General features: G+C 46.5%; 1 protein-coding gene across 2 annotated transcripts in view; it reads right to left on the minus strand.

Moving 5' to 3' along the window:
- The window catches only part of PHKA1 (phosphorylase kinase regulatory subunit alpha 1), a 967,577-nt gene that overhangs the window by 524,246 nt on the left and 419,066 nt on the right, over positions 1 to 24,265 (minus strand). For both annotated transcript variants that reach the window (XM_069211854.1, XM_069211853.1), the window contains exon 15: positions 7,937 to 8,046. In XM_069211854.1, coding sequence (XP_069067955.1) covers positions 7,937 to 8,046 — 110 coding nt within the window. The remainder of the gene's footprint in view (positions 1 to 7,936; positions 8,047 to 24,265) is intronic.

Here is a 24,265-nt window from a genome sequence, read left to right on the forward strand (position 1 = left end):
ACATCATCACTGAATCAGACAGATTTGCCAGTCTTCCTGTGAAGCACACCATCCTAACAAACGGTGGATTAAGAAGAAGGGTACGGGACAGGTGGCAAAGGCAACCCGATAGGAGTCATCCATCTTCTCATTGCTTCCATTGTAGTTCTGTCTCTAGCCAGGACATTGTATCCATCTCTATGCTGAGGGATTGCACAACAAATTAAACAGGACCCCCCCCTCCACTGAAGCTAAAATGGGCCCCTGCTCTGAGCAGCCAGCCTTTCTTTTCCAGCTTCCCCATATTTTCAACGTTAGTTTCTATATTTAAGTATACCTTCCAAAGCAGCCTTGTCACTGGTCCCCAGGCCTCCAGCTGTCGTAATGGTGGGTGACAGACGTGCTGCTAAACATGTAGAAGGAGGATAGACAGCTAGCCACTAAGAACAATGGCAGCTGAAGAACTAGAAAGTGTGGACACAGACAGAAGAAACCTGTGTAGAGGAGGTAGAAAATTAATGAAAGGCCTATACAAAAGATATTTGTAGGGAGATTCAAATCCAGATAGATTTTGTTTTATGTGTAAGGTGCAAGCTGCAGTAAATGAACATCAAAAGGTAGAAAGTGTTGCCAGGTTCTGTCATCCATATACACCTGTAATATTTGTTCATCTTACTGCAAGCTACTAACAAAGAGACGGAATGATGGTAAAGTGAAGAAAACCAACATTGTGACAGGAGCAACAGAATAATTTATGTGATGTGAAAGCAGTTAAGGATTTGCTTGCCCTGTGCTAATGATTTAGTTACTTACTCAATGTAAAAAAAAGTTCTTTGAGAAGCCAGAAAGATGGGTAAAGTGATATCCCTTTCACAATATTCTCAGATTATACAAAACAGCGAAAATATTTCCCCACAGTAAAGCAGAAGTCATGTGCAAATGACATTCAATGCATGTTGCTCTTCCCAGAGCACCTTAAGGTGCTATATAAAGACAAATTCTTATTTCTTGACCCTCCGCAAAGCGCCTGGGCATGGCTAAAAGAGTGGCCTCTCTCTCTCTCTCTCTCTCTCTCTCTCTCTCTGTAGACGATCCCATCCTCACATAAATCACCAAAAAAAAGAATCAAAGTAGGTGGCTGACAATAGCTTGCGAATCAACAATGGAAGAGTTGCCAATGTCATAGGTCAGAGAAGACGACGACTGGTGGCTCATTCCAACGGCCTTCAGAATAGGAACTAGACCTGTAGAAGATGAGACCTGATAGGTGCCCTACTGGATCCTGACTTGAGGAAGAAGATGTTGTTAGTGCAGTCATAATGTAGTAGTTATATGGAATGTGTATGCACTGCAACAACTTTACTTTGGGTTACTCTATTTTATTTTACTTTGTTTACATAAAGGGCTGGCGTTAGAGGAAACAGGCAATGTACCAAGTCTGATACGGTCTACCATACCCTAGGGCCAACGGGCTGTTTACTTGGTTGGGGGCGGATAAACCATGTATATGGGGGGTGGTTAGTTCGAAAACCACCAAAAGCTAAGGTAGAGGGATGGGGAGTTGGAGGTTACATTATTGTTAGTTAATCACACACTCGATGACCCGCTTGATAGTATAGGGATTCTCCATGGCAAGGTGTTAATGGGTTCAAAGATATATAATACAATGATCTGCAGATTGTCTCTCAAGACATGGAACGCCAATGGGTTGAGGAATAAAATTAAGAGACTATTAGTATCCAAGGTGCTGCTATCCCACAAAGCTGACCTGGTGTCCCACAGGAAACACATCTAATGGGTACGATCTGTCAGTTTATAGGGAGAGGAAAATACAGGGCGTTCAGTCACTCTGGGTTTACAACAGGCTCCAGGGAGGGTAGTGATTCTGCTCAAGTCACTTCCACCCCTCAAAAATATGGATGCTGGTGGAAAGCACACAGTGGTACTGAGCAATAGAAAGGAGACAGGTCTATTACTTTTAAATAACTATGCCCCACTGGGTCTACAGAAAGACACTTTAAAAATGTTAACAAGGTTGCTAGCTGACCTACCACAGGCTTTGACAGTGCTGGGAGGGGACTTCAATATGGTGGTACATCCATATGTATGCAGAGTTAGTTCTAAGCGGACACTGCATACCTGCCATGGAAATGTGGAAGTTGTTCTACTAGTGATGGGTCTAGAAGCTATATGGACAATGATGCACCAGCAGGAATGGCGTTTCTCCTTTTACTCAGGGGGCCCACAAATACCACTCAGGAATACACTATTTATTCATACAATGCACCTCCTTGGGTACGTTCACAACTGCTGTGTACTTAGCACAGTAGGTGTCAGACCATTTCCCATGTCAGATGACAATAGGTACATATAAAAGGTGAGGGACTGAAAAACTGTGATTTGGCACCTGACTAATCCTAGAGTAGGTAAAGAGTCTAAGCAAAGCCACAGAGCACTACTTTGTAGAAAATACAATATCAGTAGTGGGGGCAGACTTGTGTGAGTCTTACAACAGGCACACTGGCAGTTTAAAATGGATCAAGCGTTACGACGCACAGAATGAAAAGCATTCATTCTAATGCCAAATAAAAAAGGAATTTCAGAACATATTCACTAACAAACAATGCAAAAACAGCCTACCTGGCCAAGCAAAAATGTCTGTATGAAATGAGCAATAAGGCAGGGAAACTGTCCGCCTGACTGAATAGCTAGGAATGGGAACAATAACATATAAGGGGGGTAAACAAACTCCCAAAGCCAAAAAGGTAACAGAGGCCTGCAAAGTAGGCAGAAGCATTTGCAGACTACCTAAGGTCATTTTCCCAGTCCTGCTACACACTAAGGGGGTCATTCTAACTCTGGCGGGCGGCGGAGGCCGCCCGCCAGAGTTCCCCCGACAGAACACCGCTCCGCGGTCTAAAGACCGCTGCGGTGATTCTGTGTTTCCTGCTGGGCTGGCGGGCGACCGCCAGCCCGGCGGGAAACCCCTTCCCACGAGGAAGCCGGCTCCGCATGGAGCCGGCGGAGTGGGAAGGTGCGACGGGTGCAGTTGCACCCGTCGCGAATTTCAGTGTCTGCTATGCAGACACTGAAATTCCTGCAGTGCCCATGCCATTGGCATGGGCACTGCAGGGGCCCCCAGGGGCCCCACGACACCCCATACCGCCATCCTGTTCCTGGCGGGCGAACCGCCAGGAACAGGATGGCGGTATGGGGTGTCAGAATCCCCATGGCGGCGCAGCAAGCTGCGCCGCCATGGAGGATTCTGCAGGGCAGCGGAAAACCGGCGGGAGACCGCCGGTTTTCCTGTTCTGACCGCGGCCATACCGCCGCGGTCAGAATGCCCTGCGGAGCACCACCAGTCTGTTGGCGGTGCTCCCGCTGACCCTGGCCCCGGCGGTCCTTGACCGCCGGGGTCAGAATGACCCCCTAAGTCTATTGGAACTTGTAGGAAAGTGCCCTCATTGGTATGGTTTCCACCCACTTTTTGCCTGATATTGAGGCTAACCTGACTGAGTGTGTGCTGGGATTTGCTAACCAGATCCTACCACCAGTGTTCTTTCTCAAAACTGTACCAATGTTTCCACAATTGGCACACCCTTGGCACACATTTAAGTCCTTTGTGAAAGGTACCCATGGTACCAAGGGCCCTGTGGCCAGGGAAGGTCTCCTGGGGCTACAGCATGTATTATGCCGCCCTGGTTGACCCCTCACCAACCACATGCACACTGCCCTTGCAGCTTGTGTGCGCTGGTGAGGAGAGAAAGACGAAGCCGTCATGGCACCCATTTCAGGGTGCCATGCCCACAACCCAATGCCTGTGGCATAGGTAAATCACTCCACTAGCAGGCCTTACAGCCCTAAGGCAGGGTGCACTATTCCACAGGTGAGGGCATAGCTACATGAGCAATATGCGCCTAGAGGGTCTAAGTCCATTCTTAGACATTATAAATGCAGTGTGGCCATATGAAGGATATGGGCTGGGAGTTTGTCATTACGAACTCCACAGCTCCATAGTAGCTTCACTTAAGTCTGGGAAGTGTGGTATCAAGCTTCCCAGCACAATAAACTTACACTGATGCCAGTGTTGGATTTTTGAAAAATGCACACAGAGTGCATCTTAGAGATGCCTCCTGTATTTTAGCCAAACCTCTAGTGCAGGACTGACCAGTCTGTGCCAGCCCGCCACTTCCAGACAAGTTTCTGACCACATGGGGTGAGAGCCTTTATGCTCTCTATGGCCAGAAACAAAGCCTGCACAGGGTGGAGGTGCATGTAACACCCTTAAATACAGGATTTAAGGGCTCCCCTGAACCTAGCTCATCAGATTCCTGGCGACCTCACAAGAAGGACTGCTGAGCTGACCCCCAGCAGAGAAGGCTCAATACACAAACTGACTTGGCCCCAGCCCTACCGGCCTGTCTCTAGCTTCTAGAGCCCTGCTAAAAGAAGGCGACACATCCTGCAGGACCAGCAACCTCTGAAAAGCCTCCAGAGGACTGCCTGCACCCCAGTGGACCAAGAACTCCCGTTGACAGCGGCCCTGTCCAAGAAGAATATCCATCCACAGCTCATGTTCAGGTGGCCCAAACGACTAGAGCTGGTTCCTGGGTGATTCTGAGCAAGTGCCCACCCTGTGTTGACCCCTCCTGTGTCCAACACGACGATGTCTGCAGCCTGAATCATGGGAACCACCTCCTGAACCCAACAGAACAGGACAAAGATTCCCGACGCCTAAAGGTACCCCTGCACCCGCAGCCCCCTGGCCTTGGGGAATCCAACCTTTGGTGCAGCAACGTCCAGCAGGTGGCCCCTCCCCCATGTCAAGCCTTTAGTTTCCCTGAACCGACCCCCTGGACTTCACCTGCAGCATCTTTGTGACCCCCCCGGGCTCCCCGTGTAGGAAAGCATTGGGAGCTGTGTTTGTACCCTGCGCCGCTGGGGATGTGTGTTTTGTGCTAACCTGTCCCCCTCCCAGTGCTCCTCTAAACCCCCAGGGTCTGCCCTCCCAAGACACAAGTATTTACCTGCAAGCAGGCCTGATTCCACAACCTCAACTTCGACCTCTGCACCCAGCCGGCCCCATGTTGCTGGTGGTGGGTGTTTGGGGTTAACTTGAACCCAGACCGAAGGACATCCTAACCCCCAGGGTATGGAACTGTAAGCCTGGTACTTACCGCAAAAACTGTACTTTCTTTTCTTCTCCCCAAGAACTGTTTCTGAAAATTGCAGTGTGTAAACTTTAAAAACAGATATTTGCCATTTTCTCGAAAAACATTTAACTTGTCAATTTGAAACCAAGTGTTATTGATACATATGTTGGATACTTACTTGGGAATGTACTTACCTGCAACTTGAATATTGTGGTTCTAGAAATAAAGTAACAAAAGTGTGTGTGTAAAACAAATGCTTTGCACTACCCTCTGATAAGCCTAACTACTCGACCACACTACCACCAAAGGGAACATTAGTATTATCTACTTTAGCCTCTGTTGAACCTCTGGGGAAACCCTGGACTCTGCGCACGCTATATCTCATTTTGATGCAGTATATACAGAGGCAGCTTCCTACAGATCTTAAAAGTGTTATTAAAGTCTTTGTCACGCAACAACTAATGAAGGCTCAAAGTGTCTCATTAGAGGGGTAACTCACTGAGACTAGGGTCTTTACCTTTCGGCTGGCTACAACTCTTTTAAACTACACTACTGGCGAGAGTGACAGATAATGGAACACTTTTATAGACATTTATTTACAGACGCGTTAAACAACAGGAATGCCCCATGTAACCTGTATTATTTGCCATCAAACCACTGATATGATGGATAAGCATGAATGCACAAATATACGGGGATGGGCCTGGGAGGAAGGAGCGAATATCCCTCTAAACTGATGCTATAGTGTTTTATCAAGCTAATTCCAAGGAATCAATATGGTAATTAAGAGTTGTATTTGACGTATACCAGAAATACACCAGAATAAGTACCAATTGGGAAAAAATGCAACTGTTTCCAAAGAAAGGACAGTAACCAGGGGAGATATTACCAATGCCACTGAGGGTGGAGACGCATCATTTCAAATACCTCTATCTGTGTGTGAGGATGGAGACGCATTATTTCAAATACCTCCATTTGTGTGTCTACAGAGGTGAAAAACACACTATGGTGACAATTTAAGCTCATTATTATACACGCTGGACACAAATATAGCACACCGGTATCATACACTGATATCGATACTTGGAAAAGCAGCAATATTTAAGATGACCGAATTGCTTAAATTAACATAAAGGGGTAAAAAATACCCCTTATGGGAAATCAAACAGCTTCTTTACCAAGCTAGAGAAACTGCTCAAGAGACTCGTATGAGTAGGAGGCACACTTCAAATAGTGCTGAGCACCCTAAAGTGCTCTATGTACGAAGAGGGAATAGCACTCCCACACAGGGAGAAACATTATGAAGCAGCACAGATCTACATAGTTAATGAATGGGCCCACGCCCCATTGGAGGAACCAGCACATAGGCTGAATAGATCCAAGCACAGTTGGAGGGGTTACATAGGCACGCCTTATATGAGGGAAAACTGAAGGGAGCACTCTTCCAGGCCACAAACACAGTAATCCATACATGGTATACACTGGTCCAGGAAACAGGTGGTACAAGAGCGTGACTGTCATGACGCCTCTGTGAGTGGAAACAAGGTTACGGGCAGTAGTAAACCTATAAGGCTTTAAGAAATAGGAGATAATTGGCATTTCCTTGTTAGATGATGTTTGGGACCGAATGGAAAAGTCTCTTTTGGACACCTACAGAAAAAAAGTACAAGATGGCCCCATTTGAAACATTTAAATACCTACAGATAAGACATGCTTTGCAATCTACAATTGCAATGGATGATGAGACAAAAGTAGACTCCCCACTGGAGAGGAGATTATTAGACCAATGAAGCACCACCAAGGCAGTATCACTGACTCACAGCATGCTATTAACTAATACGCTAAAGGAATTATTGAAGTTGAAGGAAAAAATGGCAAAAATAAAAATATGTAGGTGATGATGAAGTGGTCATAAAAGTCAGCTGCAGACTCATAAAGCTTAACACAATTTTTTAGCATATTACGGTACAACCTTGTTACATAGAATAGGTAAGGCCACAACAGACAGGTGCCTGTAGACAGAGGTGCACCTTCATTCACATCCTGTGAGAGTGTCCCAAAACCCAGAGATTCTGGCAGATGATTACGAAAAAGGTCAGAGTATGCCACTGACTCCACCACTGTTCTAATAGTCTCACTTGTACTAATAGAGATATAGAAAGACACAGAAATAACTAGCTGGGGTACGTTGTGGCCAAACAGCACATTGCTCAGAAATGGGGAAGTGTGATAGTCCCCACGATTCAGGGCCAGGAGAGGGGTATGGTACTATGTATGGCCACAGAAAAGGACAAGGCTAACGAAAAAAAAAAATCCAAGGTTTGGGGTAGATAGGTGATAGACTTGGACAGAGATCGATGACAAACAAGCGTCTGGGGGTATTGTCACACCTTCAGGCCCAGAAGTTGAGCCGAACCTTCTGCTTCATGCATAATTCATGCATGTATAGTTTTCCTCCGTCCCACCCCTCTTCTTTCCCTCTCCAACCGTCCTGCAAGAAGAAGTACATTATGCAGAGGAGAGTCACAATTGTTTATGTGTAATTACGTTTTGGATATGGTACCGTACAGGACGAAGACTATGTTATGGAAAATAATATTAACAACTGTGCGACCACGTAGGGCTCTCTTGCGACAAGAAAGTTGCTGAGGTTGTTTTTATGTTGTAACAAAAAACATGAATAACCTTTACAAAAACATTCTTACAAGAAGGTGATTGACAACATTGTCCTAGATCATCCCTTGCAAGACCGTCGCTAATTATGGCATGCATAGTAACCTCAAAGTGTTCAACCTTTTTCTTACCTGAGGAGTAAATGCAAAGATATTTTTCCGGATGTCATAGAGTTTTGATGTTCCAAGGACTCCCATATGTCTGTAAGGCCGCCCAGTTAGGTTCATTCTTTTGTTTCGTCCTGTGAGAGTAGTCAGAAGTTAAAGACAGTGAATACGCATTTCGTGCTCTGAAACTATGTAGGGCACTGGGCATGCAATATTGAGAAGGACAAAGCGGCTGTTTACTTATTTGGAGAGATGATCCAGGAAGTCGGTGTGGTTCGTCAGTGTATTAAATAAAGATCTTTGATTAACTTAAAATTCATAGGCTCAAATCCCATTAGAATAAATGGTCTTTATTTCTTTCTAAACTTGTGACTGCTGTGATGGATATCAGTAATCTCTACTATTTTCAAAGATACGAGGTTGTAAGATCGTGGCACCAAGGACCACATGCAACAGTATATTATTAAAGAACATTTCAACATTCTTTTTCTTTGGCATTCTCCCTCAGAAGCATCCAATCAGCAATGGTTTATTCTTATTCAGTCACACCTCTGCATTACCACTACGCTTACATGTAGACTCTGGCAATGGCTTGCAATCATACATTCCAATGGCCATCTAGTCAACCTAGTGACCTAATCTCTATTTTCAACAACAACATTCATGTTCCTCACTTAGATGGCCATCACCACTTACATTCTCTCTAGTTAGCTCAGTTTACACATAACACTGTGAAGAGCTTTTCTGAAGTAGTAAAGCCAAGAGAACATCCATTCTTAGTTCCTTTCAGTTCCAATGACAACACAAGGTTAACAACGCCCAGAACTACTTTATAAAACCATACATACACTGAACAGTCTTGTCTTAATATCAGCTATAAGACGGTGAATGAACAAAAATTCCTAGTCTTGTGTGATTTATCAATCTTCTTTAACTAACAAAAGACCATCTTTTTTTTACATGAAACATTTAATGTACTGTAACAATGAAGAAATGTAGCCTGTATCATTAGCTCTGTCACATTCTAATGCAGCTTTCAACCTCTTAAAGCTGAGATGCAGATTTAACCACACAGGCTTCTTGACAGACTCAAAATATTAAAACAATAAAATGTTAACCTATTGGAGATAAATCATCATGGTGGAAGGGTGGCCACTTACAGGTATGGATGGGCCTGTAGTTGGTTGCGCTGCTAGCATCTCCTGGACTTGTCATTTTTTCTGGCTTTAAAAACTCCTCTGAAGAATGGAGTTAGTGCTCTACACAAAAATATGCTTTTGCACTTCAACCCCAAGAAAGAGCTTTGAAGAGTCATGGGTTCTGCCTGTGGTGCTGGAGAGTGAGAAATGTACACACTGATACCTTCTAAGCCCAGTCCGTGTATACAGAATCTGATTTCAAGACTACAAAATAACTTGAGGCCCTAGCGTCCTGCAGGTCCATAGGTTGTTAGAACTCTGAAGGAAGTGAGCCTAGTCATAAAAAGGTAACTTATCACCTGTATCACACTGGATGGTGGTCTCATGCCTTTACCCAATGAAACTCTGTGGACTTTAGCTATGGATATTCCCAGAAGTGGGCCCCATGCCCACTGTGCTTTAGGACTCAAGCTACATCGTAATGATAAGCCACAAGTTGGGCAAAACTGGTCTGGAGGTGCTTATGGTCTCTTCTTGAGGTGGGCGTCGCTTAAGAAATTGGAACGGACTATTCCATGAGCAGCAAGGTCAGTACTGATTTCAATAAGCCAGGTCACTCTCTCGGGTGGCATGGTGGGCTAAACTGGACTGGAATGCGGCCTAAGCAATCGCCAGTTGCTGAAATTAATTCAAGCATTCCATCCATTACCTTCTTGTTGTTGCAGGTAGCAGGGTTAACAAATATATTTCAGTGCCCAAATCACTACTATACCTCAGTGTGAGGGAAGAAGAAACGAAATAACCAAAGAATATTACTGTTTTGAGACAGTGGAGAAGCCAGAATTTGGTAAGGAGAAATGTAAGACTGAACACACCCTGCATAAAGATGCACGTGATAAGAACGCTTTCCGCTCTAGCACTAATATTTCTTATTTATGGTCCTGAGGCAACAGTGAGAAAGCACTCTGATATCATAAAGCTTCATGTTCTAAAATAGCAGTTGAGGAAGAGGATGGTTTTGTGTCCTCAAAGGAAGATGATACAGAGTATGATGAACACTCAGAGGAATCTAAGGATGGCAATGAAGAAAAGGTTACTTATCTTTGCTCTTTCTGATAGAAACTCTGCCCAAGCTCAGATTTCTCAATTTCTGATTACTGTCCAGTCATTAGCCTGGATCTGGAAACTTTTCAGCAGTACCTCTACGTGCTGGGAGGTGGCACGGTGAGACTCTGCGGCAACGTAGTTCCGCTTCAGAAGTGACAGAGGAACCACATATAGGAGCCACTTATGCACAGACGTCAGTTGGTTTCTAGGCTGTTCGTGCCCCCCCCAACGCTGAGCCCAACACCAAATTGGCTTTGGCCAGAGTGCAGATCTCTTTATACGTGAGACTTTTCTTTGGAGGAAACTATCCTAGTTCATAGAATGGGGAGGATGGAAGGGTCAGTGAGGAAAGTACATTTAGATAAAGTACTTAGCAGAAAAAAACTTACCAAAGGTAACTTGTTCTTCTGATAGATACTTTGAACGGCAGACTCCCTATCTTTTAAATAGATACCACAGCAGTACTTTCCAGTTGGTGGGTCTGTGGACTAGCTCAAACCAAACAGTGCTGCAAGGACCTGCAGGCAAAATGCTCATCTACACAGCTGTCTACACAGCAGTGCTTCATGAACACAAAAAAGTGACATCCCCATCCTTCTGTTAGTGGCTGCTGCCTCTTAGGGCATTATACCCACTCCTGCAGCCTGGCAAATATCTAGAACAGGTACACTGAGTGCCAACACAGTAGTAGCAGTCTTGGCTCTGGTGAAATGAGCCCACAAACCTTCTGCGGGTTGCTGCTTGGTCAGTGCGTAGCAGACTTAAATACAGAGCACAATCCATCAAAAGATGGTCCTCTTCTGCACTGCCTTGCCCTTCTCGGCATAAGAAAATCCTACAAACAGCTGACTATCCACATTATGGTCCCTGGTATGATCAATATAAAAGCTAAGAGCCTTTTTATAATACAGTCGAACGCCAGTAGGGCAAAGGTCTGCCCTACTGTCAGCACTTTCGTAAACACCAAAGAAGCACTGATGAGGCCAAAAGGGAGCACAGCCAACTGAAAATGCTCCTGCCCCATGTGAACAGCAGATACCGGCTGTGTGTCTTTAGTGCGGGAATGTGGAAATTAGCATGCTGCACGTCCACTGCTACTGTCGTAGCAACGAAGAAAATGAACAATGTGTCTCCTCATAATTGCAGTTTCTTATAATGCACAATCTCGTAAACAGTGAACTAATGATGTTGCACCTGGAGTGAGTTACAAAGGTCATATAGAAGAGTAGATAATGAGACGATTAGTTATGCCACATTTTTGTGTAATATGCCATTATTTCTAATATAGTTTTGTTTTTTGATGTTCTGTTTAACATGCTTATTTCCCCTCCCAATCAGTCTCGCTGCAAAGCCATCTTTCCCCTTGTCTCTGTAGAACACCAAGTGAATGACGTAAATGTGACAGTGATGTACAACTTTGTTAGAAAGTCTATACTGTGAATGCAGCTTCCAACATGCACCCACAGTATCATTTTCAAAGACTTCTGCTGGAAGAGTTATTGTGGATGTGTAGATTCTATAAGACATTGTCAGATGGCTGTTTCAAGTTGTGTTGATCATCTATGGAGGGTGGTTGCTGTGGGAGAAGATGGAAGATTTCTCTTACCTTAAGAAGTAGGTCTGTGTTTATGCTTTTAGAATTTACATTGATGTTTCTTATTTGCCAATGCAAGCCTAACCATGATCATTCTAAGCTGAATTTATAGATTCTATTTAAAAAAAAGTGTGATTAGTGTATAAAAGCTCTTGGACTTTAGCTGCCAAGTTCAGCTCGTGTTTATTCTTAGGTCCATTAGGCTGCTTTCTTTTAGGGTTCTGATGGATTTAACAGCTCGTTAGAACTGCTGTTACTGGAGTCTTTATTTCTCTCTGTCTATTTGAGTTAGACTCTCTATGTGTCTATATTCTTCATGAACCGGACACTTAAAATGCATACTTAGGTTCTGTTAACCAGATATTTATGAATTCTATGATATTTATTTTGCAATTCTGTGTATTTGAGCATTGATTGAATTTTTTGCATATTTTGTGTGCTGCATTGAACTATTCCCTTAGTAAACATACATGTTTTGCTTCATATTTGGCATAGACCTCAATTCATTACGCTACGAATATTTATTTAATTTTAACGCTGCTAAATTGTGTTATTCTGGTGAGGAGTGTAGCATCTAACTGTCAGATCAACTAGATACGCTAGAGCAGAATTACTTAGGTAAAATTTGGGGGGAGTTCAAATACTGGGGTTCAGATGATTATTGGGGTTTGGCTCCAACACTACCATCCAAGTCTACTGGGTTGAGGGCAGACAAGACCTGTGCCAGGGTAAGAATCCTGAATTTGTCGTTCCGAAGGAGGGCATTAAAAGCGTGAATGTCTAAAAGAGCAAGTTACGTACCTTCGGTAATGCCTTGTCTGGTAAAGACTTTATTAGCTGCAGATTTCTTACCTTAGAATATTCTGCATTCATCAGACTTGATCTAAACATTTTGCGCCGGTGGCATAGTTCGACTCTACGTGGTGTAGGCCACACTGGAAGTGACACGTGCAGTGTCCATATAAGTGCCACCCCAGCACACAGACATCAATTTCTTTCTGCGACTTTCCATGCCAGAAGCACGGAACCACAATGAATACTGACCACTGCGCTCACAGAGCAGGGAGGATGGAAGGGTAAGTAAGGAATCTGCCACTAATTAGAGTCTACCAAATAAGGCATTACCAAAGGTAAGTAACTTGGTCATCTGATAGAGACTTCTAGCTGTGGATTTCTTACCTTAGAATAGATACCCTAGCAATACCTCCCTTGAGGTGGGGCTGCATAACAAATTATACCAGAAAAATCTGCAGGACCGAAAGGGCGAAGTGTCCATTACGACAAACCTGAATGTCTGGGCAGTAGTGTTGAATGAACGTTTGCAGAGACACCCACGTTGCTGCCTGATAGATGTCCACGACACGGACTCCGTGTGCTAACACAGTGGTCCATGCTTTGGCTCTGGTGGAATGAGCATGCAAGTCCTCTGGAGGCTACTTCTTGGACAATGCGTAGCAAATTTTGATGCAGAGTACTAGCCATCCTGAGATGGTACTTTTCTGCACCGCCTTCCCTTTCTCGGCCCAGACATATCTGACAAAGAGTTGATCGTCCTCTCAGAACTGGTGGAAAGGAGGCCGGAGCTCCACTCAAGATGAAGTGTCTCAGAGCGAGAGCACCCTTACAAACTCTAGTGTACAAAACGGACATTGCGTGCTCTCTGCAGTGGCAAACAGATCTAACCAAGGGTCTCCCCCCTCTTGAAAGAGGTCTGGCACCACCTCCTGATGGAGACATGATTGTGATCCGCTAGGCACTAATGGCTGAGTTTGTCTGCTCTGGCATTTAAAGAGGTCCCCAGGTGTTCAACCACTAAGGATATGCCCTGGTGTTCCAGCCACACCCACAGTCTCTTGACAGAGGGTCCAGCAGTGGTGTTGTCCATGAACATCTGCACCAGCCTTCCCCTTTGCGAAGGAGGCCTTCAGTGCTAGTTGGATCACTCGAAGCTCCAGAAAACTGATGTGAGCCTGGCATGAGCCACCAGCGGAAGGCCATAAGGAAAAGCAACCTCTGAGTCAGTCACCAAATCGAGGATAAAGGCTATAACATCAGTATCATAGTCTGAATATCCTGGACACTGACAGGCCCCAAAAGAAAACTGTGTCCAGAGCAGTTCTGATGAAAGGAAGAGTCGGGGAGGGAGGCAGGTGTAACTTTGACACATGGATTGTGAATCCTAGCGAGTGCAGAAGGTTCTACGTAATCAGGAGATGCGAGACGACAGCCTAAGGCAAGCCCGTCTTCAACAGCCAATTGTCAAGGTAGGGGAAGACTAGAATCCTTTACTGCAGCAGATGTGCTGCAACCACTGCCATCACTGTGGAGAACTCTTGAGGGGTGCTGGTAAGACCAAGTGGGAGCACAGCGAACTCAAAATGTTATAGGTCAACTGTGAACAGCAGGTAGCATATGTGGGTGGGCAGGAAAGGAATGTTGAAGTATGCGTCCTACAATTCCAACACAACCATCCAGTCTCCAGAGCCCAGACAGAATCTGAGCGAGAGTGAGTATCTTGAAATTCTTTTCAGGAAGGATAATAATTGTGCAACAGAATCCCAAAGGGAGTGGGTATAATGCCCTAAGAGGCAGCAGCCACTAACAGAACTCAGTGTCAAACTTGTAGAAGAAAACATATACTTCCCGAAAGCTCAAGTGCGCCATAGTTCTCTATCCAATGGTGTGGGAGAGACTTTATAAGGTTTAATCATGCTTGTTGTGGCCTGCATGACTAGTCAAAAAGTCAGGATCGTCCAGGGCTGGAAGGTTGCATCATGCTATATGTCTGTTCAATGGGGTTCCAAAAAGGGGCTTTGCCCAAGGCCAAGGAGGGAGTCTGTGAGGACTACATTAAAGAGAAGTAGGGGCTCAGTATTTGTTTTCTGATGTTATGGCATATCTGTAAAGGTATTAGTCTTCACTTCCATAGTTAGGAAGTGGAGGTCAAGAACTTTGGCTGCCCTTCGCACAACCTTTGCAAAGAAGGCACTTTCTTCTGTGGCAATGCCTGGGGTTGAAACTAACCTAGTCTTGGATGAGGAGTGCAGGGCCTCACACTAACTGTTATCTGTATATGGCTGGGCAAATTCATCTCCAGCATCGTAATCATCATTGTCAGAATCTGCTCCAAATAAAGCATGCAGAGTTTCAGCCCTTTCTTGAGGTAAGGGCAGAATATTGGAGTCTGATGAGTTGTCCAAAGGCACAGGGTCCATGATGATCAGAGAATGGCCTTGGTCGGGGTAGCGACGACTAGGCGTTTAAAAGAACAATCAGAAAAATGTATTCATCCAGTGTTCGCATTCATGCTCTGGCATGGGTCGGGGCACCAGGACCGTAGTCAGCAATGAAGCCGATGCAGAACCTTTAGTGGGACCGGAGGGTCCAGATGGTGCAGACGGCAGACTTGCAGGTGGAGTCCCAGGTGGGGGCCCTTGTGACACCTTTGGGCCAAAAGGCGCACCAGAGGGAACCAGCAGTGTGCCAAAGAGCTGCAGTATTGCTTCACTATGTTATTCAATTTGCTTCGGCATCGCCAACAGCCCCGGAAATTCAGGTTGGTCAGGACAAAGGTCAGAATCGTCTCCAAAGGGGAATGGCTTCAGCAGCAAGACTGAAGGGTACACTGACACCCTTGCACCTTCTCTGCAGTTGAAAAAAGACGAGAAGAGGCCAAGTCCCATTTGGGGGTGCTTGTCTTAGCGCTGATGCAGTAAGGCTGCTTTTTGAGAGTTCTGCCAACCTAGGCCCTATCTAGCCCTACTGTGAGCCCCCAGTGTAGCCAAGGAGGTATCTTGTGACTCTAGGTGACACTGCAGAGCGGACAACCCATGACAGACCTGGGGGGGAGCTGTGTTGTTTGGAATGGCCACCGGCTCAGAGGACAGAGCTGCAGCTGAGCTGGTGACCCAAGATGTCACCCTAGGACAGCGGCATGTGAGGGCGAGGTGCCTTGAGCAGCAGCAACCAACAGCAGAGGGGAGTGCATGGATTCTATGGCTCAGGGTGAGACTGGCACAGCGGCTCCTGCATTGGTAATTTGACAGTGCATCTAGCATCTTGAAAGCCTCCAATAATATAAGGCCGCATGTCACACTACGGCAGCAGATGACATCATTTGATCATGCGTGACACATATTTCGGAAGAAGGCTGATCCCCTAATACATCTGACTGCAAACCTGAAAGAAGACAGGCTTTATCACACATGGTCATCCCTCGGGCTACAATAGTTCATAAGATTGTAGATACTATGCTCACTCACGCCCTTGACGGCTTAGACTCCCTGAGATAGAAGTGGGAAAACTGGGTCAGTGATTTGAATGACAACAAATGGAAGGAAGCATCCCTAGCACCAAGAGAACTGGCCATATCCGCACGATTATGCATGGTACAATTCAACTACTTTCACACAACCTACCTGTCTCCCGCATGCATGCAGCGAATGTTCACAGAGGCCCATCCAGCCTGTGGAAGGTGTAGCCTTCCCACTGAGGATTTCTTTGTTGTGGCCTGGGAGTGCCCGGAGCTAAGACCCTTCTGGGAGGCGTGAGAGGAGAGATTTCTGACGTCCTGGGACACCCGATCGAATTCACCCATAAATTAGCGCTGCTGAAGGCTAATGGAGGAGTTGGGAGACCCACGAGCTGACTGCAGTTTTATAGGAGTGGCCTGCTGTAGGAAAGTACCATCTTGCCTGGTATGTTACCCCCATTTTTTACTTGTGTGTCAGTTTGTTTTTGCCTGTCTCACTGGGATCCTGCTAGCCAGGACCGCAATGCTCATAGTTGTGGCCTGAATGTGTTCCCTGTGTGGTGCCTAACTGTGTCAGTGAGACTCTGATAATCAGAACCTCAGTGCTTATGCTCGCTCTGCCTTTAAAATTGTCACTGCAGGCTAGAGGCCATTTTTACCAGGTCTGATTGGCACACTGGAAGACCCTTATAATTCCCTAGTATATGGTACCTAGGTACCCAGGGTATTGGGGTTACAGGTACAGGAGATCCCTATGGGCTGCAGCACTTCTTTTGCCACCCATAGGGAGCTCAGACCAATATTACACAGGACTGCCACTGCAGCCTGAGTGAAATAACGTCCACGTTATTTCACAGCCATTTTACACTGCACTTAAGTAACTTATAAGTCACCTATATGTCTAACCCTCACTTAGTGAAGGTTAGGTGCAAAGTTACTAAGTGTGAGGGCACCCTGGCACTAGCCAAGGTACCCCAACATAGTTCAGGGCAATTTCCCCAGACTTTGTGAGTGTGGGGACACAATTACAAGTGTGCACTACATATAGGTCAATACCTGTATGTAGCTTCACAATGGTAACTCTGAATAAGGCCATGTAACATGTCTAAGACCGTGGAATTGTCCCCCCCCATGCCAAATCTGGTATTGGGGTGCCAATCCCATGCATCCCCGGGGCTCCAGTATGGACCCCGGGTATTGCCAAACCAGCTCTCTGGGGTTTTCACTGAAGCTACCGCTGCTGCCAACCCACAGACAGGCTTCTGCCCTCCTGGGGTCTGGGTAGCCCAGTCCCAGGAAGGCAGAACAATGGATTTCCTCTGAGAGACGGTGTTACACCCTCTCCCTTTGGAAATAGGTGTTAAGGGCCTGAGAGGAGTAGCCTCTCCTGGCCTCTGGAAATGCTTTGAAGGGCACATATGGTGCCCTCTTTGCCTAAACCAGTCTACACCGGTTCAGGGATCCCCCAGCCCCTGCTCTGGCGCGAAACTGGACAAAGGAAAGGTGAGTGACCACTCCCCTGTCCATCACCACCCCAGGGGTGGTGCCCAGAGCTCCTCCAGTGTGTCCCAGACCTCTGCCATCTTGAATGCAGAGGTGCGAGGGCACAATGGAGGCCTCAGAGTGGCCAGTACCAGCATGTGACGTCAGAGACCCCTCCTGATAGGTGCTTACCTGACTAGGTGGCCAATCCTCCTTTGAGGGCTATTTAGGGTCTCTCCTGTGGGTATCTCATCAGATAACGAATGCAAGATCTCACCAGAGTTCCTCTGCATCTCCCTCTTCGACTTCTGCCAAGGATCGACCGCTGACTGCTCCAGGACACCTGCAAAACTGCAACAAAGTAGCAAGAAGACTAACAGTGACATTGTAGTGCCTACTCCTGCCGGCTTTCTCGACTGTTTCCGGGTGGTGCATGCTCTGAGGGCGGTCTGCCTTCACCCTGCACTGGAAGCCAAGAAGAAATCTCCTGTGGGTCGACAGAATCTTCCCCCTGCTAACGCAGGCACCAAACTTCTGCTTCACCGGTCCTCTGGGTCCCCTCTCATCGTGACAAGCGTGGTCCCTGGAACACAGGAGCTGGATCCAAGTGACCCAGATAGTCCAGTGGTCTATTTGTCCAAATTTGGTGGAGGTAAGTCCTTGCCTCCCCACGCCAGACAGTAATCCTGTGTACTGCGTGAACTGCAGCTGCTAGGGCTTCTGTGCACTTTTGCAAGGAATCCTTTGTGCACAGCACAGCCCAGGTCACCAGCACTCCGTCCTGCATTGCTCAACTCGCTGGGTTGACCACCGGCTTCGTGGGACCCTCCTTTGTAGTGTTGAGACGACCGCTGTGCTCAGTTTTCTTGAACCCATGTTCAAGCACTTCTGCGGGTGCTGCCTTTTTAGGTGGGGGCTCTCTGTGTTGCTGAGCGCCCCATCTGTCTCCTCTTCCAAGGGGCGATCTCCTGGTCCTTCCTGGGCCCGGGCAGCACCCATTTTCTTCAACCGTGTCCTTTGCAGCTAGCAAGGCTTGCTTGCGGTCTTTGTGCGTGGAAACAACTCTGCATCCTCCAGCACGCCGTGGGACATCTTCTGTGCAAAGGAGAAGTTCCTGGCACCTTCCGTTGTTGCAGAATCTTCAGCTTCTTCCACCCAGAGGCAGCCATTTTGCACCTTCATCTGGGGTTTAGTGGGCTCCAGTGCTTAATTTGTGCTTGTTGTTTCTGGTGCTGAGCACCGGCACTTATTTCTGAGGGCCGGTGCTTAGTTTTCTGTCTCAAGCATTTACTGAAGGCAAAAGACACGTGGGAAAGACGGAGGAAGAGAAAAACGAAAAAGCGTCAGAAAGGGGAAAAGCAGGAAGCTACAAGAGTGAGCTGAAGGGGCAGGGAGTGGCTATAAATGGACTGAAGAGGCCCGTGGTGGCTTCAGGATTACGCTGCCTCAGTATTATGCGCTCGCACTTTTAGTTGCAGCAGCCGCGTGTTTAAGAGGAGGGCTTTGAGCACCGGCACCTTTTTATTTACAAATTAAGCACTGGGGGGCTCCTGCAACCCCCCCACCCCCACACCCCCCGGACACTTTTGTGACTCTCTGACTTGGTCCCCTTCCTTTTCAGGTCCTCAGGTCCAGGAATCCGTCTTCAGTGCTTTGCAGTCTGTTGTGGTCTTCGCAGGATCTCCTATCACGACTTTAGTGTGTTTCTGGGGAAGTAGGGTCACTTTACTCCTACTTTTCAGGGTCTTGGGGTGGGGTATCTTGGACACCCTTAGTGTTTTCTTACACTCCCACCGACCCTCTACACACTACACTAGGCCTGGGGTCCCTAAGTGGTTCGCATTCCAGTTTCTTAGTATATGGTTTGTGTTGCCCCTAGGCCTATTGCATCCTATTGTTTTCTATAGTGTTTGCACTACTTTTCTAACTGTTTACTTACCTGATTTTGGTTTGTGTATCCTCTGAGATATTTTTGGCACATTGTCACTAAAATAAAGTAACTTTATTTTTAGTAACTGAGTATTGTGATTCTTATGAAATAGTGCTATATGATATAAGTGGTATAGTAGGAGCTTTGCATGTCTCCTAGTTCAGCCTAAGCTGCTCTGCTATAGCTACCTCTATCAGCCTAAGCTGCAAGAACACTACTAATCTACTAATAAGGGATAACTGGACCTGGCACACGGTTTAAGTACCATCAGGTACCAACTATAAGTCAGGCCAGCCTCCTACATTGGTGGTGCAACGGTGGGATAAGTACTTGTAACTGCCTTACCACTTTGTCATTGGTGCTTTTCATAGGAAAAACATATTCCAAATACTTAAAAATATACACAGTTAACCTAAGCAGTTTAACTTTCTTTCTACAAACTTTCTAAAAAGTTTCTGAAAAGTTTTCAAAAGTTTGAAAAGTTTTCCTCTTTTCTCAAAAAGTTCTAAAACTTTTTTCTCTCGGTCTTAAACTCTTTCTTAACAACTATGTCTGCAGTAGAGCTCGCTCCCACAGTTGTCCAGGCAACCTATGGTAGTTTAAACTTTAAAAGTTTGAGGGGTATCTGCATTGAAAGAGGTTTAAGCATTGGTAAGAACCCTACCAAAGATCTTCTCCTTAGCCTTCTCCTAGAAAGTGACCAGAACCAGTCTGGCCCATACTAGAATCAGGAGATAGAGGAGGGGGGTACCCAGCAAGAATCAGGTGAGGGCCCTAAGGACTATGGGGAGGGTTCCTCCAAAGACCTGCCAGCTAACAGGCCACCTAGTGACACTGATAGTGGGAGGGGGGTCACACATAAGTAGGGCACCTTTCACTTCAAAAGGCCACGTAACTAGAGTCCAGACAGTTAGAGACAGGTCCACTTCTGCCAATTCCCACATTTCCTCTGTGTCTCAGAATTCCCAAGCCTCCCACCCTGAGAATGACACCCTAGACAGGGAACTCAGAAAGCTGAGGTTTGAAGAGGCCAGACTGAAGCTGAGACAGCAGCAGTTGGCCTTAGACAGGGAATCCCACGATGTAGAGAGGGAAAGGAAGAGGTTGGGGTTAGTTCCTCATGGTGGCAGCAGCAGTGTCCTTGATAGTAATCCTGTAAGAGAACAAGATTCTAGGAACCTGCATAAGATAGTCCCCCCTTACAAGGAGGGGCATTACATGAACAAGTGGTTTGCTGCACTTGAGAGGGCCTGTATGGTACAGTTGGTCCCTCAAAGGCAGTGGGCTGCTATCTTGTGGCTATCTTTCACTGGTAACGGTAGGGATAGGCTCCTTACTGTCAGAGAAAGTGATGCCAACAACTACAAAGTTTTGAAGGATGCACTCTTAGATAGTTTTTGCTTAACCACTGAACAATACAGGATAACGTTCAGAGATACCAGAAAGGAGTCCTCTCAAGACTGGACAGACTTTGTAGACTGTTCAGTGAAGGCCTTGGAGGGATGGTTACATGGCAGTAAGGTGACTGACTATGAAAGCCTGTATAATCTAATCCTGAGAGAGCATATTTTGAATACCTGTGTGTCTGACTTGTTGCATCAGTACTTGGTAGACTCAGATCTGAACTCTTCCCAAGAATTGAGAAAGAAGGCAGACAAATGGGTCAGAACAAGAGTGAACAGAAATGTTCATACAGGTAGTGACAAGGATGGCAAGAAGAAGGATGGTAAGTCTTGTGACAAGAGTGGGGACAAAATAAAAAAACATCCTGAGTCTTCATCAGGCCCACAAAAATCCTCTGGGGGTGGTGGGTCTAAATCCTCTTCCAACAATCAAAAGAAGCCATGGTGTTATTTATGTAAAAGTAAAGGCCATTGGGCAAGTGATCCCACTTGCCCAGAGAAAAACACCAAGGCTCCCAATACCACAACCTCGTTCTCTAGTGCCCCTAGTAATAGCAGTGGTGGTGGGAAGTCTACTACAAATAGCCAATCAAAAGGTGTAGCTGGGCTCACCATTGGTAGTGTAGTTGGTGTTGGGAGACCACAGAGGCTACTTTAGTCTCTGATGGTGGTACTGACTTTGCCACCTTGGTTGCTTGTCCCCTTAATATGGGAAGTACAAGCAACTTCCCATAATAAATGGTGTTGAGGTTGAGGCCTACAGGGATACAGGAGCCAGTGTCACTAAGGTGTTTGAGAAACTGGTTCACCTGATCAACACCTACTTGTTCAGCAGTACCAAGTGACTGATGCTCATAACACTCTTAGCCACCCTATGGCTATTGTGAATCTCAACTGGTGGGGGGGGGGGTTTACTGGTCCAAAGAAAGTTGTAGTAGCCACTGATTTACCTGTAGACTACTAACTAGGCAATGATTTGGAGACATCAGCTTGGGCTGAAGTGGAGTTGGAGGCTTATGCAGCAATGCTGGGCATTCTAGGGCATATCTTTGCTCTCACAAGGGCTCAGGCCCAGAAGAAAAGAGGACAGGGAAGCTTGGATCCTGGAACAATGGACCAAGTGCTCCCAAAAGCTAGGGGTAGAAAGGGTAAATCCTTGCCCACTATCCCTCCCTCTCCAGAAGATTCCCCTTTTGAGGAAGAGGAATCCTCTCCCTGTGCAGAACCTACACCAGATGAGCTGGCAGCAGACACTGCTGAGCTTTTGGGTGCAGGGGGCCCTGCTAGGGAAGAGCTGAGTGTGGCACAGCAGACCTGTCCCACACTAGAGAGTTTAAGACAGCAAGCTGTCAAACAGCAGAATGGGGATGTTACTGATAGCCATAAAGTCTACTGGGAAGATAACCTCCTTTATACTGAGTCAAGGGACCCTAAACCTGGAGCTGCCAGGAGAATGGTCATCCCTTTGCAGTATAGGGAGTTTCTTCTGATCTTGGCACATGACATTCCTTTGGCTGGGCATTTGGGCCAGAGTAAAACTTGGGACAGCCTTGTCCCATTGTTTCACTGGCCTCACATGTCAGAGGACACTATGGAGTTTTGTCGCTCCTGTGTGACCTGCCAAGCCAGTGGCAAGACTCGTGGCACACCTAAGGCCCCCTTAATTCCACTTCCTGTGGTTGGGGTGCCCTTTCAAATGGTAGGGGTTGACACAGTTGGCCCCTTTGACCCTCCAACAGCTTCAGGCAATAGGTTTATCCTTGTGGTAGTGGACCATGCCACTAGGTATCCTGAAGCAATTCCCTTAAGGACAACTACAGCTCCTGCAATGCAAAGGCCCTCCTGGGAAACTTTTCCAGAGTTGGCTTCCCTGAGGAAGTGGTGTCATACGGAGCTAGTAACTTCATGTCTGCATACTTTAAAGCTATGTGGAAGGAGTGTGGTGTAATGTATAAGTACCCCAAAAAGGAGTGGGCTTTAGCCCCTTTGAACTTCTCTTTGGGCACCCTGTAAGAGGTCCCCTTGCACTTGTGAAGGAGGGTTGGGAACAACCTTTAAAAGCTCCAAAGCAATACATTGTGGACTATGTACTTGGCCTAAGATCCAGAATGGCTGAGTACATGAAAAAGACCAGTAAAAACCTTCAGGCCAGCCAAGAGCTCCAAAAGCAATGGCATGACCAGAAGGATGTCCTGACCCAGTACCACCCAGGACAGATGGTGTGGGTATTGGAGCCTGTGGCCCCAAGAGCACTCCAGGACAAATGGAGTGGACCCCATTACATTGCTGAAAAGAAGGGTGAGGTCACCTACTTGGTAGAACTAGGCACTGCCAGGAGTCCCCTTAGGGTGCTCCATGTCAATTGCCTGAAACCCTACAATGACAGGGCAGACTTAACCCTGCTCATGGCAACTGGTGAGGGGCAGGAAGAAGGGAGTGACCCTCTCCCTGACCTCTTCTCCACCACTGAAGCTGATGGCTTAGTGGAGGGAGTGGTGCTTTCAGATTGCCTTACTGCTGAGCAGGACAACTGTATACATCTCCTAGGCCAATTCTCTGGCCTCTTCTCATTGATACCAGGTACCACTACCTGGTGTAAGCACACATTCAATACTGGAGACAGTCTACCTGTCAAAAGTAAGATTTATAGGCAGCCTGACCATCCTGAGATTGCATAAAACAAGAGGTACAGAAAATGCTGGACCTAGGAGTGAATGAGCCTTCGGAAAGCCCATGGGCTAGCCCAGTGGTGCTTGTCCCAAAACCTCAGAGTAAAGATGGTAACAGAGAAATGAGATTTTATGTTGACTACAGAGGTCTCAATCAAGTAACCAAAACTGATGCGCACCCTATACCCAGGGCAGATGAGCTAATAGATACACTGGCTTCTGACAAGCATCTAAGCACTTTTGATTTAACTGCAGAGAATTGGCAGATTAAATTGTCAGAAGATGCTAAACCTAAAACTACATTTTCCACCATTGGAGGGCACTATCAGTTCACTGTTATGGCCTTTGGTTTGAAGAATGCACCTGCCACCTTTCAGAGGTTGGTGAACACAGTCCTGCAAGGTTTAGAAGCTTTTAGTGCAGCATATCTAGATGATATAGGTGTCTTTAGCTCCACCTGGGATGAGCACCTGGTCCACCTATGGAAAGTTCTGGAGGCCCTGCAAAAGGCAGGCCTCACTATCAAGGCTTCGAAGTACCAGATAGGGCAGGGTAAAGTGGTTTACCTGGGCCACCTGGTAGGTGGGGAACAGATTGCACCACTGCAGGGAAAGATCCAAACCATTATGGAATGGGCTCCCCCTACAACGCAAACCCAGGTGAGAGCCTTTCTAGGCCTCACAGGGTACTATAGGAGGTTCATCAAGAATTATGGCTCCACTGCAGCCCCTCTTAATGACCTCACTAGTAAGAAGATGTCTAAAAAGGTATTGTGGA

Source organism: Pleurodeles waltl, chromosome 10 (genome assembly GCF_031143425.1).
Source record: "Pleurodeles waltl isolate 20211129_DDA chromosome 10, aPleWal1.hap1.20221129, whole genome shotgun sequence".
Lineage (NCBI taxonomy): Eukaryota > Metazoa > Chordata > Amphibia > Caudata > Salamandridae > Pleurodeles > Pleurodeles waltl.